This window comes from Arachis ipaensis, chromosome B10 (genome assembly GCF_000816755.2).
Source record: "Arachis ipaensis cultivar K30076 chromosome B10, Araip1.1, whole genome shotgun sequence".
Classification (NCBI taxonomy): Eukaryota; Viridiplantae; Streptophyta; class Magnoliopsida; order Fabales; family Fabaceae; genus Arachis; species Arachis ipaensis.
In genome coordinates, this window is record NC_029794.2 from 9,170,273 (window position 1) to 9,173,063 (window position 2,791).

Consider the following 2,791-nt stretch of genomic DNA (forward strand, 5'->3'; position numbering starts at 1 on the left):
ATGCCTTCCGAAATTAAGTTTACTGATAAGGATCCACTTAGTATTTTTTTCAAACCTTCAACAAGTTTCACCGAATTTCATAATACTGTAATCCGAAGACTGGGGCTGCAAGGCGTGAAACGGGTGGAGAAGTTATTCTACAGAATTTCGATTTTCCTTTTGCGGTATGATATGAAGTACGATTCGTTCGTCATAGGCAGTGACGAAGATTTGCAAATTCTATTCCATTGTTGTCGGCAATTCCCAGAGGTGAGGACCCCTGAGTTGTTGACCAAGCTTGTGGATGTGGTCTCTAATTCAGGAATTTCTAACCGGAATCCTCAGCCTTCTGCCACGGAAGCCTGCACTAGTTCGAGGCCTGTTGGAGCCTCTTCATCTCTGTCCGTGCTTGAGCCTGAGACAGTTTTGGTTGCATCGCCGTCCTTCGCTGCTGATCTAAACCGCACTCGTGACAGAGAAGTGGGTGACAGTGGACCCGAGCCTGCCACGATTGCCGATGATAGCGATGATGAGAATGCGAGGAGTACTCTAGCTGGGGGTGGTGGAGCGACTAGTTTAGAAATTTCGTAGTACCCCCGCACTTTTCAACTTTGGACTTGGATGCCATGAGATAGCAGAAGGAACCTGTCGTGCTTGGAGGCTTTAGGGTTAGAGACACACAAGATGCAGGAGGACTAGCTGAGTTCCATGTTAGTTAGCAGTTTCAGGATAAAGAGGAAGTCGTGCTGAGCGTGAAGACTTACAGCATTCAACATGGGATTGAATATAAAGTGTTGGAATCTGATTACCGCAAGTACCATGGAAAGTGTAAGAAATTCGACAACGGGTGCATATGGTTGATTCATATTAGTCTCCGCTAACGCAAGGGTATTTAGGAGGTAAAATGATAGAATGGACCACATACTTGTCTGGCCACTTCAATTTTCAGTTATCACAGGAGGCTTGATTACCATGTGATCTCGACTTTCATACTGCCTATGATTAGAGCCGATGCTGCCGTGTCGATCAAGGTACTGTAGAATGCGATAGAGGCCCATTTTGATTTTAGACCGACTTATAGGAGGGTTTGGATCGCTAGACAGAAGGCCGTGACTTAGATTTATGGAGATTGGGAAGAGTCATATAATGAGTTGCTGCAGTGGGTTCTTGGTGTGCAGATGACGATGCCGGGTAGTGTGGCAGTGTTGAGGACGAGTTTTGTGCGACTGGGTGGCCAAATCGATGAGGAGCAAGCTTATTTCCACCGTCTTTTTTGGACATTCCCACCATGCGTCGAGGCCTTCCAACATTGCAAGCCCTTGGTTAGTGTCGATGGTACTCAATTGTACGGCAAATACGGTGGTACACTGCTAATTACGATTGCTCAGGACGGTAATTCCAATATCATTCCTGTTGCATTCGCACTTGTGGAGGGTGAAAATGCTGAGTCGTGGTCGTTCTTCTTATCCCACCTTCAGCAGCACGTAACGTTTCAACGGGGTATTCTAGTCATATCGGATAGGCACAACGGGATCAAGGCTCCACTAGAGGCTCCTGATGGTGGTTGGTTTACGCCTAATGCATACAGGGCATTTTGCATCCAACACGCGGCGGTGAACTTCTCCCTTAGTTTTAAGGGCAAGGATGCTAGGATGCTTCTAGTGAATGCTGCTTATATGAAGATCAAGGTCAAGTTTGACTACTAGTTTGACATCCTCCGCTCTGAAGACTTGGCCATGTGTGACTGTGCTAATCAGATTGACTATGCGCAGTGGACTCAACATCGCGATGAAGGTAGGAGGTTCGGGCATATGACTATGAACATCTCCGAATGTGTAAACTCGATTCTAAAAGATGTAAGGAACCTTCCAGTTTGTTCGTTGGTGAAATCCACCTATGGGAGAATGGTAGAGCTTTTTATTCGCAAAGGAAGGGAGGCAGAGGCACAGTAAGGAACCGGACAGCGGTTTAGTCAGCATCTGATGAAGGAAATTGAGGCTAATCTAAAGGCCTCAAGGTGTTTCACGGTAACTTTTAGGGGTGTTCAAAACCCGCCCCGCCCGAAACCCGGCCCAGACCCGAGACATATTCTGTCGGGTTTGAGTTTCCATTTCTTACCCGATGTTATTTTCGGGTTGGGCTCAGATTTTGCTTCGGGTCACCCGACCCGGCTCGAAGTTACTTTTTGCAATAAAAAACATATATATTTGAGTTAATTAGTAATGTTATATTATACTTTTATAATTCAATTAATATTTTTTATATTATACGATATTATTTTTGTTTTAAAATAATTTATTTTATTATAAATATGATATAACATTTGTTAAATTTATTTTTTAAAAGTAACATTTTATTATTTTAATATATAAAATTTACAAATTTGTATATACTAATGTTTCATTGGGTCGGACCGGTTTAACTCGGTTTCTTTTCGGATCACTTCGGGTTGGGTCAAAGTTGACTCGTTGCCTTTTTAGTCATCGGGTCGACTTGGTTTAATCCGATTTCTTTTCGGGCCACTTCGGGCAGGGTGAAAATAGGTCCGGTATCCTTTTAGGGTCGGGTTTAGATCTACTTAAACCCGGCCCGACCAATGAACACCTTCTAGTAACTTTGTATGACAAGGATAATTCTGAGTTCACTGTGGCTGAGACGACATCGACAGACAGCTTTTAGCTTGGCTCTTACAGAGTGTCCCTCAGGGACCACACCTGTGATTGCGGGTATTTCCAAGCTCTTCATTATCCATGTTGCCATGCCATAGCGTGCTGTGCATACTCACGTTTGGATTGGTCAGTTTATATCCATG

General features: G+C 44.1%; 1 protein-coding gene across 1 annotated transcript; it reads left to right on the top strand.

Annotated features, from left to right (window-relative positions):
• Positions 1–1,685, top strand: LOC107620077. The gene is made up of 4 exons (XM_016322297.1): positions 1–553; positions 772–826; positions 929–1,010; positions 1,158–1,685. The coding sequence occupies exons 1-4, from the start codon at positions 1–3 to the stop codon at positions 1,683–1,685; spliced, it is 1,218 nt and encodes a 405-aa protein (XP_016177783.1).